Source organism: Rhododendron vialii, chromosome 3a (genome assembly GCF_030253575.1).
Source record: "Rhododendron vialii isolate Sample 1 chromosome 3a, ASM3025357v1".
NCBI lineage: Eukaryota > Viridiplantae > Streptophyta > Magnoliopsida > Ericales > Ericaceae > Rhododendron > Rhododendron vialii.
The window spans coordinates 8,866,478-8,883,063 of NC_080559.1; the positions used below are offsets into that span (position 1 = coordinate 8,866,478).

Below are 16,586 nucleotides of genomic sequence, written 5' to 3' on the forward strand. Positions count from 1 at the left end.
CATGTAAGAATTTGTACAAGTCTATCATTATAAAGTTTTATGTTCTTGTTCATAGACACTAGCGGTCGAGAATGTTATGTCAAAAGGAGGAACCATGATGAAAGAGGAGTAGTAGGATGGATGTGTACAATGTACATGTTTTCAATTCATGCAACATAATTAAGAGTGTCCTTCAACTTATTACTTCGTAGTAAAGGCAAACCTGCTCAAACTTGAGCCATTTATCAGTGAAACATTTGATATAAGTAGTTGCTCATGGGTCTTGCCTTTTCTTCTACAACCAATCTCCCATCCATCCCTTTTCTTCCAGGAAGATGAATTGAAAGCACAAAAAAATTGCCTGAGTGAAATCCTCCTGAAAATTGCGACAAACTAATTCTAGGAGATTGAGAGAAGAAAAAAGAAGCCAAAAAAGGGATGTGTTCCAAATTTAAGCCTCTTGAATGGGTAAAAAAACACGGTCCGCAGTAAACGGCACATCAGTTTTGGAGGAAACGGTTTTCTCTTAGGTACGAATGCATTTTACTAAGAAATTTTACGATACCTGCCCTTTATTTAAGTGTGTACGACACACCCTTAATCCCTTTCAATCCGTAGCCTTTTAATTAGAAGTTTACAACATAATCATTGAATTAATGACCTCATTCTGGGGGGACCATGCCGTCTTTGCTCCAAAAGACCAAAAGAGTATGTTCAAGCCTCTTAACTTTTCTCCACTAAAAGATCAACTTCTATAAAAAAGTATGTTCAAGCCTCTAAATTTGATCTTCGAGTTTGTGTCTCCATGTTATCGAACCTTGAATTTCCATACGGATGCTACAAATTTTATACACAATATTATGAATTCAAGGTGATTCGAGTAAATGCATACCGTATTCATCCGAACAAAAATGTGTGTTACCACTTCCCATTCAACAGACGTAAAGATAACAAAAAAAAAAAAAAAAAACAGAGAAAGGTCAAACATTTCTAACTATTTCAAAATTAAAAAAATGATGTTGTGTAGGTCAGAAGAATGCTGATGACATCGTTAACAATGACACCAGTTTCTTGTGTCAACGCGATTGTTATCATCATGCTAAAATAATAACCAGAAATATAAGACAATTAAAAGCATTCACATTTCACTCCCCAAACCTTTTCTTTTTCTAAACAAAAATGGAGAGAGAGAGAGAGAGAGAGAGAGAGAGAGAGAGAGAGAGAGAGAGAGAAAATCCTAAAATCAGGCCATTGTCAGGGATTCCAGCAATTTACCTTCATTAAAGTATCTCTTCAAAGGAGAAAATGCACTCATCACTCCATTCTCTTATTTTGTTATATGTTATATCTCCCTCGACTCCCTAAACCACATTGAAGGGATTAAGGGTGTGTCGTACACACTTAAATAAAGGACAGGTATCGTAAAATTTCTTAATAAAATGATTCGTACCTAAGAGAAAACTGTTTCCTCCAAACTGATGTGACATTTACTGCAGACCGTTTTTTTTACCCGTTCGAGAGGCTTAAATTTGGAACATATCCATTTTTGGCTTATTTTTTCTTCTCTCATCCCCTAGAATTAGTTTGTCGCAATTTTCAGGAGGCTTTCACTCAGGCAATTTTTTTGTGTTTTCAGTTCATCTTCCTGAAAGAAAAGGGATGGATGGGAAGATTGGTTGTAGAAGAAAAAGGCAAGACCCAGGTGCAGCTACTTATATCAAATGTTTCACTGATAAATGGCTCAAGTTTGGGGCTATGTTTGGCCATGTTTGCTTTTACTATGAAGTAGTAATAAGTTGAAGGACACTCTTAATCATGTTGCATGAATTGAAAACATGTGCATTGTACACATCCGTACGTCCTACGCCTACTCCTCTTTCATCATCGTGGTTGCTCCTTTTGACATAACATTCACGGCCACTAGCACTTACAAACGGGAACATAAAACTTTACAATGATATAGACTTGTACAAATTCTCACATATAAAGTATGTGAATTACGAACATGTAGGGTCCACACCCATTCTCTTATTTTGTTATATGCACTGATCGCTACTTTTAAAAACAATAAAACAAACAACAATTATAGAGAATATTAAAAGAAAAAAGAAAGAATATATTAAGACTATAGATGCATAATAGAGAGACCGATACAATGAATATTCTAAAGACTAGCTGTTTACCAAAAAAAAGAATATTCTAAAGAGTAGCTAGCTAAAATAAAAAAGTGACTTCTGAGAGTATGATTTGGTCCGTACAGATGTGGATGTTCTAACAAGAGGGTCCATAACTATTGTCTATCAAGTATCAACACACCAAACCAGAAAATGGAAAGAAAAACAATGGATAGCAGAAACTGGCCTGATAAAAGCATGCATATATGTCTTGCTGAATATCTATAACCTCAAATAACTGGGACTCGAATCATACTTAATGATGACAAGACCATCCCACAAGATTCAATAACTTTGGATGTGTTCTCTTCTTTTATTCAGATATGATCCCTACCAGGGTAGCACGATTTGGATACAGTTCATCTAACAATAGGTACACGTTTGACTTTCCAGGTCAAAGGACACACAACAAATAAGATTTCCAGATCACGTGTTGCAAAACTAGCTACAAGGCTTCCTACTTGAAAAAATTCACACTTAGATTTCCGGGCTCTCAAGAGGAACAAAAGACGTATACCTCGGTTGTCTTTCTAAACAGTGAAGCATTTCTGTGGTGGAATAATGTGCAAGCAGCAATTTTAGGATGTTTTTCCTGCTATAGAAGAGAAGTCCAGGAAAGGATAACTCTGGACTAACCATATCTTAAATGATCCCTGTGGCAATGCTGGACGTTGCATTTATCTTCAGTGAGTGCTCAGGGACATATGTCACCCCTGTTAAGCCAGAAAAGAATTCTCTGTAAAATTTGGTTTCTAACAATTCAATCCAACCATTTATATGTCAATTGATGATGGAAAAAAATCCAACAGTTTCAAATGGTGGGATGAAACATAATGAATCATACAGAGCTTTCAAATCAAACACAAGACGTATCCAGATCATATCTTTTTATAGTTGTTAAGTTACCAATTGTCCCCAAAACTTCAGCTACTAGGAAATGAGCCCAATAGTCTATATTAAGCTAGTCAACACCCTCCCTCCCTCGGTCCCTCCTGTGCAACCCCGCCTTGCACGTGGAGATGCAAATAGATAGAACGAAACAGAACACATGAGGGAGAAATAGAATGCAAACATGGAACAAATGCTAACAGAGAGATTTCTCTGCTAACCAAGATTTCTCCCAACCCGAGCTCTGCTACCATGTTAAGTTACCAATTGTCTCAAAAGCTAAACCTGTTAGGAGATGGGCCCCACTTTATATTAAGCTATTCAACAATTTTAAAGTTGGCTGCTTTTAATGAGATTAAAAAAAAATGAATACGAGACGTCAACTGTAAATATGACAAATCGACTTTCTGAGAAAGAAGTGAAAATACATAAAAAAATGTCATCCGCGCTTCCATTTCCATCAAAAGGCTGAATTTGGAACAAACGAATGTGCTCTTCAAGAGAGTGCAAAAAGGTCCTCTTGGTCTCCCTAGTGGTCCAATCTGACATCAGTCTCTCAATCTCATCAGTAGTGGACCTTTCATCTCTCAAGTCTCCCAGAATCTTCTATTGCAAAGAAACCCCAACAACCACTGAACAAAAGGCCAACTGACATGAACGCAGTCACAAACCACTGTCTCCACTTATCCATCACGTCCACCATCAAACATCCAAAACAATCATACACCATCAACCTTGGTCCAGCGCCTATCTTTATGACCAAAGTCACTAAAACCAAAGATCCTTACTAAACACTATAATGCTACGATCAAGACTACACAAGACCAGAGCATCAAAATTCACAAGCTTTCATAGGCATCTTGGAGGATTGCGGAGTTTCAATGACAAATACAAGGCGTTAAGGAAAACAAGCAAAGAGAACCGAGGTGTTCTCAGTCTACCATGACCTATGCATAGCTCTCCTCTGATATGCATGAAATGCCCCAAGGTACCTCTTAAACACCAATTACCCAACAAAATAAAATAAACTATTAAAAATTGGGTATTTTAGCATGTTCCCATGTCCTTGGGATGGCAATGAGATGGATCCGATGCTTGGACTATACCGAGTCCATGCAACAAAGGATATCTCATTAGCAAGAGCCAATGCGTAACATTATTGTGCCAATAAAAAGAAAAAGGATAAATGAAGTGCCTTGCCTAGCAAAGAATAAATCAAGAAAGCCAAACATTTTCAACTTGTTTTCTTTTGAGTATGTAAAAGGTAAAAAGGTCCCTCGAGAAAAGTTCCAAGGCCCACCACATTTTGACAAAGACGAGTTGCAAGAGAGAGAATAATCTACAAAGAATCCCACAACTTACAACCACAAACTTTCCAGCCACTTTGTTGCGTCGAAGGAGTAATTTCTCTAAATCTCTCTCTATGAAGTCATTCTGTCAATTCAATCCTTCTCACCGGATGGCAGGCTTTTCATCGCAAATAAGGTGAACAATTGGAGAAGAGGGTTGGAAGCCCCCAGAAACTCAGCAAGGATATGCTGGATGTACTCTCATGTCAGAAAATAAAGATGATGCCAAAACTGGGGCACAAAAAAGCAGTGGGAGAAGGAGACAGCATGAGAGAAAGTGGGACAGAGAAGAAACGATCAGACAAATCCCTTGGATAACTTTTCAGGGGGCAAAAATGACATCACATTTTGGGCATTTAATTTGTTTGGGTAACCACATTTGGGTCGGAGCAACGCCACTACGATCACTCACCGTATATCAAGCCAAGACCTGGTTAGTTTACCAGCTCGTCTATCAATAATGCCTTAAGGGGGCAAAGACATAGCCAAGAGCAAGTCTCCTGCAAACTGCACGAAAGACGAAATAGGAAAAAAGCAATCCTGTCTCCACCGAAAAAGAAAAAAAGAAGGCAGAAAAAGTATGCAAGATCCTTCCAACCTGCACAAAATAACTTGACATCCTCCAATTCTCTCTACATTCTGTCCAAACCTAGGTTGTGAATCTTGTCCTGTACAGGCTGGTATGAGATGTACCGTTTGAGTAGAAATCTGGTACACTCAAGATACAATTCCATTCTGGTTAAAATACGGCAATGTACCGTCATTTACCGGCTATTTCGGCTGTTTCCAGCTATAACTTGAGCCAGTTTACCATCATATAGCGGCAACTTATAATGAGTCTACCAATCACATGTTCAGAACTTCTCCCACATTCAAGCTCTCTGCAGTCCGCAGTTGTACAGCCTATACCTAGTCATCTACTCTCCTGCTTTTCTCTGGAATCAAGGAACCATTAATTTGTCATTTCAACCTATTGTCAATTGGCATTTCTATATTACAATAATTGTTTTGAGGACCCAGAGAGGTCATTTCGGGTAGCACATTTTCATTGATAATGCTCACTAATTCAAACAAAAAACTGACATTAGTAATCAAGAGAAAAACCATACTAGAATGCTGAAGATGTATATAAAAACACTAATAATGTGAATAAATCAAATTGCACAGTGTAAATCTGAAACGGTATCCAAAAACTCACCGGTAATGGGTGTGTACCGTACCAATGGGAAAAAAAGGTATCATCAATAAACGTAAGGCATTCCTTATCTAAACTCTTTCTGTCCAACTTTCTTAGGCAATGAGAAAAGCCCTATCGAGCTAGAAGCTTATTGAACACGGCATAACTCAAACAACACAAAAAAGAGATCGTATGAGGTACCTTCAGTTCCCTAGCTTTAGGTCAATAAAGAGAAGGTGGTCAAAGTCACACTACAATCTAGAAAATCGAAAAAGTTCTGGATAACTACGTAAGGTCTATGACCACAATAAGGATCTAGTCTCCTACCATTCCCCACCTACAGGGAAATTCTTTTGGAAAATTCATTCCACACCCTCATAATTTCTAACCACATCCCCACCACAGAAGTGTGTAAAGAAGTTAACGATTCTAAGTAAAACCGTATTACCTTATTAAGCATAATCAAGTTTGAACACATTGCTATTCTGCGCATATATTCAGTATCTCTACACTCTGTGACTTTGCTATTGTAAAGTCATTTGGATATAGCAGCTAAAACCCTCTGTACTAACTGTACGTCGTCATGCTAACAAATCTCAGACTTATCTTAAGTATTGACAAAATAAGCACACTAGAAAAATTGCTAATATCTTTGAATCTTTCTAATGTTTAGTACTCTATGTGCAATAAGACCATTATGGTTGGAGTTTGAGAAAACAAGTTTAAAGCCTGGACTTCTGGAATGACCAACTAAGTGTAAGATAAAAGCAGAAAAATACCTTTCTCCTTAACATCAAACTGTAACGAGTCAAGCATAATAATGCCATCAGTCAATGGGAGTAGGTCAAGTTTGATGGTTGCTGTGGACTGCGAAGGGACACATCTAGTATACCCACAATAAACTTAATCAACAGTCTATCTCATAGATTTGTACTAAAACGAAGAAGAACAAGAGTAGAGTGATTCGTTACCCTAGTGGCACTCTACTCTGCAACCATAAATGCGTGCAACCCAAATCAGTACTTGGAAGGACATCAGAGATGGGTACGGCACCGTCTCCATTATGTCTCTGATTTTCCAAAGCAAGAGATGCTGCGGTGAGCCTCTGTGTTGCTGAACTTCCTCTTTCACCATTCATTTTTCCTGCCAACTCAGAATGACCAACAAATGGGCTCATTGGTGTCGAGGGATAAGAATTCAAGGACACCACTGAAGGAGGTGAAGTAAATGAGGCCGGAGCAAGCACTGTTAATGTTAGATCCTCAGATGTTAAATTGGAAGCCTGAAGAGTTAAGACCTGAAAAATTGAATAAAGTTACGAAAAAAACATTTCCCTAAGTGCTAGTCAAAACTACTCTTCAAGAATCACAAGAAACCTGAACAGGAAGCTGAGGGACTCTTTCATTGGGACTTGGACTTTGTCTTGACATTTCAGACGCAACAGAGATCATAAGATCCCTTGAGATGCGCGGTCGCCAACTAGTTGGTTGCTTGAAGAACAATTTTGATTCTACACATGATGCACGAAACAGACGAAACATCCAGTTACAATAAGATCAATTAACTCCATTGGATTTTTCATTCCCAAGAACAGAGCAACGAAAAGCCAATATAAACACCAGTATAGTTGCACCGACACGATACTAGAACCGCATACTGATCAGCAGTTGAAGCATTCTGTTTTCCTTCCAAATGGGTGATGGGCAGACTCAAACTTGGTCCAACCTGTGAATGTGATGACTGATTTCTTTCTACGCGACCCTTGGTAGTCTTCCACATTGATGTTGCTGGTTTGAGAATAAAAGAGTGTTCTTCACCTCTCCTGCATAAAACATAAGTTTTGAGCACAAGCAGCAACTGAGGATCCAATAACATGAGCCTCTCTGTTGTATATGTACATGACACACCCACCCACACCCACACCCACCCACAGTACACCAATGTACATAGTCATAAGTAAAAGTTCTCTCCAATTTCATGCTTATTTTGGTAGCAGGGATGGAAATTTTGAAGAACAAGCTAGGATGGGGAAGGGAAAAACAACGGGGACAAAAACCCATCTTTCAACGTATTTGGTCTGAGCAAGAAGGAAAGGGATGTTTATGTGTCCTTTGTAACAATATGTTCTATGGCCATGTACAAATAAGAAAATGGTGCCAAGCCTCCCTCAAAGACAATGTGTTAATTATAAGGGTAAAATGCAAACTAAAATAAATAAACCCCCAGCAGCCTTCTCTTCTCTCCTTGTCGTCACAATTATGTGGATGGATGGATTTTGCGCCACTTCAGGGATCTGTACCCTGGACAGATATAACTGCATACAATGATCGAAATAGATAATGGTATCTACGGACCAAGGGGAAAAAATGAAGTCCGACCAATGACCAAACATTGCTGAATCCAATTTTGGTCAGAAATTTGCCATTTTGGGATACATAGGGTTGAATCCGGGAGATGGACTCTTCACCAAACCCAGAGGAAAAAAATAAGGCGAAGAGAAGAATTCTAAGAAAAGTAACATATGAATTTGAATAGTTACTCTGTCTCTCTGTAGCAAAGAAACCTAAATAGATATTTATTACATCAAGTTTTGTGTCAGGTAAAACTTATTCCCAAACAGCCAAAATATGATTGACGAAAGAAGTTAGACTTCAGAATGCCTTCTGACGAACCAGCTTTTTCCTAAAGAAACCCCATGATTACTCAGACAATCCCTTAAAAGTCCGTAAACCCAACTGGTCCTATACCAGATCAAATAAAAACAGATTCTAACAAAAGAAGCCCCATTATCCACTTTTAGAAAATGAGCAAGGTCTTTCCAAACCAAATTCGGCCTTCTCAAAGTCAGTCCTTCAATAACAAACAAATTAAATGGTTGGAACTAATCCAACTGAGGTGTTCTGGAATAAGGACAACCGTCTTTTCTGTAGCAATGACCTCCAAGAAAATTTTAAGGTGACCCATTAACCATGTCAAATCTAGTAACTTGGACAAGTATTGCGTTTACTCGTTTAGTACAGGTAGACCTGTTGTAACGAAACTTGATCCTACTAACTATGACACATCTTTCATCACAACAAATAACACCACCACCACCAAAATACTTTGACAACAATAGTCTTCACTGGTCATTTATTTTAACTTGGATATGGAAACAGTCGTCGCATTTACTCAGATTTCAGCTGCCACAATAATAAGATTGATATATCATATCTTGACTAGTTTTCAAAACATTTTTTATAAGTTTGCATCACCTTTAAAACAAATATGTTTTAGATCTGCTACTGTTTGAAATTTTAATTATTAAATAAAATCATCTAAGAATATGCAAATTTCAAGACAAAGAGGCTAAGTTTGGTGACTTCGGTCCTGATGTGCATGACGCTATTTCAAAGAACACAAACATATCCCAGACTACAATTAACTTTACTATCGTAATAGAGGACAAAAGATCCCATGAAAAAGCATAATTATGTCTCAAAGAACACAAACATATAACTGACTAATTATGTCTCTGTTTACATGTATCTGCCATTGATCAACTTTGAACTCAATTTTACCAAACTCAGATCAAAATGCCTAGAGTAATAATGTGACAATTAAACATTCCATTCATTGCTCAAAAGATGTACACATAAGTATAAACTCATCCTCAAACAATCAATCATCATAAGTAAAGATTCCATAGACAGAAAACAACCTGAGGGCAAGATTTGGCAAGCTGTGGCCATTCCCCGCTTCAATACATGCAATGGGTAATGAAATGTGTGGTCCACCTTTGGATACCTCCTCAAAAACAACTGTAATGGCATCCAAATATATCACAATATCTGGTGCATGGGCAGGAGAAACATTCTGCAAAATAAGTAAAAGTCGGAAATCTAGTGTCACAAAACTAACAAATGCGTCTTCAAACAACTTGATCACAAAAATATCAGACAGACCCCACCTTAATCTGCACACAAAGAAGGTCATCTGTGTTACAATCAGCTGCAAAAGAATGGATTTCTATAGGCTGAATAATTTCAATTTTCCTTCTCCACCTTCTTCCTGGTATGTAAATTCCCTCCAATCCGCATTGAACGGAAAATCTGTTGGGCTCTAGTAATACACCTCGAAAGGATAAAAGCTCTTTACTCCCAGGTTTTTTGCTGTTCACAGACTTCTGAGAAGAGAACTGGTCCCAGTCTTCCAAATCAGTGTTTGGTCTTGAACTGGGGGTTGTGACAGATGGAGATGATACCGTATTTGGAGGAAGTGAGGACATGGAGTAACTTCTAAAATGACCAAAAGAGAAGAGTTGGGAACCAGATGAAGCAGAAAAGTTTGACCTGGTCGATGTGCTACGAATAGATGAATTGGAACTCAATGTAGGAGGAGATAAAGGCCGGGATGGAGGGGGAATAGAATTATCCAATGGGAGCAACCATTTCAACAGGTCCCCACAAGGATCCTGATTTGCACATAGTAAGTTGTTTTCAGTCTCGTTAGGCAAACTTCTAGCCAGATATTTCTCAAACTGAAATATTTCCAGGACAGGATCTCTGACAAAATCAACGCCAACATTTACCTCTAAAAGCACCTGCATTTCTCCAAAAAAAGAACACAAAATGAAAATAAGATACCCTCTGGCCAAATATCATCCTGCTATGACGGGATGATATATATTGAACACTCAAAAGTCAATACACACAGGGATTCTAAACACTAGTAATAAAGCAGATGGTTGCTTAAAAATGTTTTCTCAACTTACTACATGTTTAACCTCTTGTATAATTCTACATTGCCAATGCAAATTAGGATCAAGACTCTAAAATATATGAGCATCTGCCTTGGTTGAGGAAGCATTTGGAGAGGACTATGAAGCTAAAGAAAACTACAATAAGAGGGTGGTTTGATGTAGGACAGCATTGTTGGTCTTTAGGGCCATTGTTTCTTGTGGGTGAGGGCTAACACTTAGCAAAATTTCAGAGTTTTATGCTTTTAGGAAAGGGAAAATGGGAGGTTTTGAGCATTGTGAATGAGTGAATAAGGTCTGCTTCTAAGCTATTAAGGTTTGCGGAGGGGAAAATGAAACAGAATGGACAAAAAGGGAGGCCTATTGAAACACGGGAACAAACACACTATATAGAGAAAGCTCTTTGTTTTCCTTATTGTTGTTAAAAGACAACCAAGTTGCCCTAAGGCTTACAGTGCTTACGAGACCCGTAACACCCTAGGAAAATAATATAATAACAAAAGACAACCACTTGCCAGTAAAACCTAAAATACAAGATAGGAGATTGAATCTCACAAATTATCAAAAACAAAAAGATTTGACCAAGACCTAGTTCTGACTTCTAGAGAACTCTGGAAACTACTAATTCTTGTTGACAAGCAAATATGAAAAAGGAAAATCAAATTAACCCAAATCAGGAACTAAAACTTTGCAGTACCCATTTCTGCATGATTCCTAACTAAATAATGAAAATCAAAATATAGAAAACTATTTCTGTACTCAAAACACAATTTTTCTAAAAAAATTTCATCTGCATAAAGATGCTGGGAAAAGGGAATTACATCTAGAATATCTTAAAACACAATACGCAAGTAGAAATGCATAAGACAATATCGTAACAGCGCGACAGTTTGAAAGGTTAGGACCCACAATTATTCAGGCATAAAGATCGTCAACTATCAACTTTTAGTGTAATTCTCCAATCAAAATCTAATCATGCAAGATTCTACCAAATTTTCAAAGAGCAAGGTTGTTGTTGTTGACACTTGCCAACAATAACCTGTACGCCTTTGCTTGTGCAATCCATGACAGATTGAATCAAATAGTCATCGCATCTTATATTACTTTTTAATCCGGTACGATCACCATTGAGCATATAAACAAGGCGATAGGCATTGCCTTAGAGAATTACTCTGATTCAAACAAGAAATCTCAACCAAGACCACAAGAAATATTATGGGCACACAATTACCAAGAAGCATTTTTGGTCCCCCCCAATGAACTAGGACATTTCCCAGTGTGTGTCCCATGCACGAAAATAACCAGAGTGGATCTTCATCCATTGTCCTCGTTACTGAAACATTAGCTCAGTGAACAAAGAGCCAAAGTGCAACCAATCTTGTCACAGAAAATAACAACATTTGATTGAAGAAAGGAATAAAGGGAATGCCACCCGAATACCAAAAGGTCCAAAATGGAAAGGAAACCCTCAACTACATGCTTCATCTGTTTCCCACGAGTTAAGGCTTGTATTAGATTTGACAATATTTTCTTCTAAATGTTATTTGAATTTCTTAGAGAAGATTCCAGAATGTACAGTCTACATTGGTCCAAGATTGAACAATGTTCTTCATCAGGAACTGAGCATCAATGAGGAAATAAAAGTAATTTGAACCAATTTCCATTTAAATTGATGAAGTAATAGCCAAATAAATCCGGTTAAAGACCAGATAAGCTCCCTATCACATAAGAAAGACAAACAAAGACAATAGTACGCTAAGCTAAGTATCAAACACAGGGATCACATTGGTAATAGAAAAGGAGGAAAATTGATGCTTGCATCCTTCTTCTCTTTATGGGGGCAGCAAACGAAAAATCAACCTAAATTTTTTTTGAAACATACCATTATGTCTCCATTTGAAAGGGAGCAACACTTGGCGGCATTTCTTGCCAATCCACTAGATACACAACCATCAAAATTTCCTCTATCAATAACTGCACTTTGGGAGCCCCTACTTTTTGTGGTTTTCCTGGCTCCTGTACTATCTGCAGAGACCTTATCAGCGATCATCTCAGAAGATTCAAGAGGTTTGTCAGGAGAATTTCTCTTAGACCAAAGTGGCTCATCTGACTCTGAAATTCGAACAAAGAAGTGGGAATTCTCAAATCTTTGCAACAATGCCTGAGTTTTTCTTCTGTGATCTTCCATTCTAAGATGAGATTCACCAGAAGAAATATCCTTCGGTGCGTCAATCTTCTCTTCTAAAAGGTTTTCACCATTCTGATCTATGTCGTGACTATCTGGACTTGAATACCCATTTTCACAAGTAGTATGAGTCTTGTATCCAACGTTTCCATTTTGTTTTTTAGTGTTTTTTCCAACACCATTTTTACTCATCATTGCTGCAACTTTAAAAGGGGTTATTATTTCTGTATCCTGCTTATATGCGGACAAACACGCCAGGATATGGACTCGTTCACCTAGAATAAGAAAGGAGTTCAGATCTCAGCTGATATAAAAGAGCCTTCCAAGCAACAGATTGAAAAATACTCCAATATGAAATCATGTTACATGTCAGCGGTAAAAGCAAGGAATTCCAAATTCAAGAAGGAAAGCCCACCAGGAAAAACAAAGCAGCGGTCCAGTGAGCGAAATGAGAGAATGTCTGATGCTTCACTCCAGTTATCAGGAAGCTCCTCTAAAAAATACAAGCAGGCATCAGATCTAATTCCAGACAAAATAAATCCTAGCACCTTAGTGGAGCTAATTCTTATATAACTCAAGAGATTATGTAAAAGACGTAGAGCACCAGAAACTTATCTCTAGGACTTGACATAACAAAAAGCTGCACTTCTTTGACATGTAGTAGCCAAAACGTCATTTGAAGTCTTGGGCATTTCATCAAACAATAAAAACCAGCTATATGAACTCCAAGAACTAATACAAAAGGAATTACGATGAAAACATATACCAGTACGAGAGTTCTACTCGAAGATCGACTGTATTAATTCTTATGCTGGAAATTGGAATCTCTTGAAATTCATAGATTTCAAAAGTCATGGAAAACAATGTTTCATGGACTCTATACAATTTGTGGTGTGACTGCCATAACACATTAGAAGGTTACTTGTATGCATCTGATATGACTAGTTAGGCCCCGTTTCCGACCACAACTTTTTGGTTTTGTCCTTATTCAAATTTTTTCCGCGTTTGTTAGTTTTGCGTCAAACTTTTATGTATAATTGGTTTGTCTCGACGAGAGGAATCGGAAGAGTAAAAAATTAAGACTTTTACACAAATACTTTTGGATATATCCAAGAAAAAGCCCCAAAAAGCTGTGGTTTACAACTTTTTGGTGAAACGGGGCCTTAGACAAGCCCCCAACTAGTAATATATATGATAGCCAATATTACGATATAGCTATCCATAAGACTTCCATTTGATGTATAAAGATATGTATAGTCAACTCAGTACAGATAATGATACAATATTGGATAGATCATGGAGTTCTTCTTTTGTTCTTTGCCCCTTTTGGACATTTCAATCAGTAGAAGAGTATCTGATGCTTCGTAGAAAGTACATAACAAGAAGCACGAAATGTAGTTCTGTCCTTGGCTACGAAAAATAGACAAATGGAACTCTTAGACACCATGTAACAAAAGTTTGACCTAACGTGTCTAAAAAGGCATAAAAAGTAAATCCATCAATATTCAATATCTTATTTCTTTTTAATTTTCAAGACTTGTGGTGCTCCTTAGTAGAGAAATAGACCGGGTCGTGTGCTTTTCCTACGCTCACTTATTAAGGATAGGTTTCATTCACAGGATTACATGGCAACCCTACACAAAGTCGTAAAATTGGTCATATTCTACTTGCTGTGGACAGAAAGGCATGGACATAATGAAAAGATATGTACCTTCTCATAGCTTGGCTTTATAAGGCAGTGGATTAAAAGGCAGACACATGTATGTATGCTAGAACCTGATTAAACAATTTAGAGAAATAACTTAGAGAGATGACGAGGACATACTATACAGAATAGTTATCCATCCTTCATCTTCAGCAACGTCGATGTGATTCACTACAATGGGAGTGTCACTCTTCGAACTCGCTCCCATAACGCTTCCATTTTCACCCCAATTTCCATCAGTAGGATCTTTCCCCTGATCTTCAGCTTTGGAATTCCGTAGATATGTATCTTCGGCCATAAGACCCCCCAATGTTTGCATCATTCTATCCTTTGAAGCATAGTTTGCATCAGTCATATACTTTGAGGAAACAGATGGCTGCTCTGCTGCTGTTGCTGCAGCAGTCTGAGCAGGCCGCAGCAGAAAATTCATTGTCCCACCAAATGTATCTGTAAATATCAAAGAAAATGTCTCATCACAGCTTTTGTTGGATATGCAAATGGATGGCATCCAAACTAACATACAAAGGGAGAACCCATTTTGGTTTCTTCAGTTCTTCCTCTACCTGATAAGTTTTTTTTTTTTTTTTTTTTTTACGCTGATAAAAAAAAAAAACTGATAAGTTTTTCTACTTTAACATAATATTCGAAGGACATTTAGATTTATTTATGGTTCATTTAACATCTATGGCTTCCAGGATAAATTTGGAAACAAGTTACTTTAAATTTTAATCGCTCCACTTTTTGAGCAACTCCCCAACTGTTTCCCTCGATAGCCTGAATACCAGAATCTAGAAACTACCATCTTAATGGTTGGGGTGCTTATATAGTTCTCTTGTAATTGATCTTCGATGAATGGTGGTTCCCCATCAACAAAATGGCAACAGCTATAACACTCTTCAATGGGCTCCTAGAAAGTACTTTATCTTGAACTGCACAGTAAATATCCAGGGATGATGAATCACGTGGATTTATTGTAATGTATGTTTTTGGGTGTTTCTCAGTATTTACTAGAATTCTTTTTCTTCAATTAACTTCAGAACAAGAAAACTAGAACTTTATATCCAATTATGTACATGTGGTATGGCGTCTAGATATTTACATTGCCATGGATAGATGGCATTTGTTGAATTTGCATACGAATGGCATGCACTATGCATGTGCCAAGCTCTCCTCCAACTCATCTACAAGCTTGCGCTATTAGAGAGAGGGACAACTTCATTATTTATATTCTCAACAAGCCCTCTCACAAACAAGTGTAAAATTTAATCACTAGCCAGGCTCTACTCCCAATTAACGCAATATTACTACTACATTTCAGGTTTTGTTTGTAAAAGTTATGAAGAAAGGTCCCCTCAAAATTGTGTCATTATTATTTGAGAATGATATTTTGTGGTTAATTTATGAATACATGTGACTCAAAATCAGTCCCCCCGCATCAAGAATCCTGCGTCCACCACTGCATTTACGCTTTTTCTTTCAAGGACCATGCATCTATGATCTATCACTACTAAATGGTTCTTTAATCGCGGATTTCTCATCACTTGAGCATCCGTCGTGTGTGCCCAAACACTAGCACCAATACCTAGTTACCTACTAATCAGATGGTACATAACAATGCCGTTGATTTGTTTTATCTGACCTAGGAGCTTACTACATTCGTTGAGTGTGGTCAATAGCACGACGCCGTGGTTGATATTGTTTGGAGTGGTTGTACAGGGAGTGATTTAGTCTAGGGCCGGGCCGGGCCTGGGCAGTAGCCTAGAATGCCACAACTTCATGCCCCCAAAATGCTAAAAACTAGGGCTACTAAAATTTATATAAAACGTCTACATTGGAGTTGAATCCGGAATGGATTCACTCCTGGCTTGTGGATCGGACATCCCTTCACCCCCCAAAGGAGTGTGTTTTTAATCTCAAATTTCCGTTTTGAATAAACAAAGGCAACAGAAAATCGAGAGAGAGTGGCCGTACCTGTTCGATTTAAGATTTCGGGCTGGTTTCTGATTCTGATCGAACAGAAAATTGGCTTCTGTGCATGGTTCCAATCTCTCTCGAAGCGTTCTGGATAAATTTGGAGAATTTGAACAGAGGTAATAACCCTGCCGAGCGGCACCTCAGCCGAAGGACGCTGAGCGGCCAATCTGACCGTTCATCTAGAAATCAAGTCTGGATTGAAAGTAAAATAAGAGTGAAAATTTATTATTCTTAAAATTTAAAATTGTTATTTTCTTCCCTCTTTTTCTTCCAAATCAAAAGGTGAGAAAATTTTTTAGTTTTCCATTCCTTAAGTTCCAAACAAAGTTGTTTGGAATCGAGGGAAAATGATGGAAAGTGGGGGGAAGGAAATAAAAGAGAAAATGGGAAAAAAAATTTACTATTCACAAAATTTGA

At 37.8% G+C, this 16,586-nt stretch overlaps 1 protein-coding gene across 1 annotated transcript; it reads right to left on the reverse strand.

Moving 5' to 3' along the window:
• Positions 1-2,435: 2,435 nt before the first annotated feature.
• Positions 2,436-16,336, reverse strand: LOC131320395 (uncharacterized). The gene is made up of 11 exons (XM_058351097.1): positions 16,167-16,336; positions 14,316-14,642; positions 12,906-12,983; positions 12,188-12,765; positions 9,517-10,149; positions 9,268-9,422; positions 7,187-7,389; positions 6,944-7,077; positions 6,539-6,864; positions 6,347-6,450; positions 2,436-2,866 (listed from the first exon to the last, which is right to left on the reverse strand). Exons 2-11 carry the CDS (start codon positions 14,623-14,625, stop codon positions 2,796-2,798), a joined length of 2,592 nt encoding a protein of 863 aa, XP_058207080.1. The 5' UTR covers positions 14,626-14,642; positions 16,167-16,336; the 3' UTR covers positions 2,436-2,795.
• Between the last annotated feature and the right edge of the window lie 250 nt (positions 16,337-16,586).